The 254-nt window shown below is 55.5% G+C and overlaps 1 protein-coding gene across 1 annotated transcript in view; it reads left to right on the top strand.

Annotated features, from left to right (window-relative positions):
• Positions 1-39, top strand: part of EMH_0089120 (uncharacterized protein) — a gene marked incomplete at both ends in the record, with an annotated part of 4,501 nt that extends 4,462 nt beyond the window's left edge. The window contains one exon of the mRNA XM_013494712.1: positions 3-39. Within this exon, the coding sequence (XP_013350166.1) occupies positions 3-39 (37 nt within the window). The remainder of the gene's footprint in view (positions 1-2) is intronic.
• Between the last annotated feature and the right edge of the window lie 215 nt (positions 40-254).

Below are 254 nucleotides of genomic sequence, written 5' to 3'. Positions count from 1 at the left end.
CAGCAGCAGCAGCAGCAGCAACAGCACCACCACCACTAGCAGCAGCAGCAGCAACACTTCTAGCGGCTGCTGCAGCAGCAGCAGCAACAGCATCACCACCACTAGCAGCAGCAGCAGCAGCAACACCTCTAGCAGCCGCAGCAGCAGCACCTGTAGCAGCAGCAGCAGCAGCAGCAGCAGCAGCAGCAGCTATAGCAGCAGCAACCCGTAAAGCATCACCAGCACAATAAAAAAACAGAAAAAAAAACCCAAAT

Source organism: Eimeria mitis, genomic scaffold (genome assembly GCF_000499745.2).
Source record: "Eimeria mitis Houghton genomic scaffold, Emh_scaff126, whole genome shotgun sequence".
Taxonomy (NCBI): domain Eukaryota; phylum Apicomplexa; class Conoidasida; order Eucoccidiorida; family Eimeriidae; genus Eimeria; species Eimeria mitis.
The sequence above is the reverse complement of the archived record's forward strand: the minus strand, read 5'-3'. Positions and strand labels throughout refer to the sequence as shown.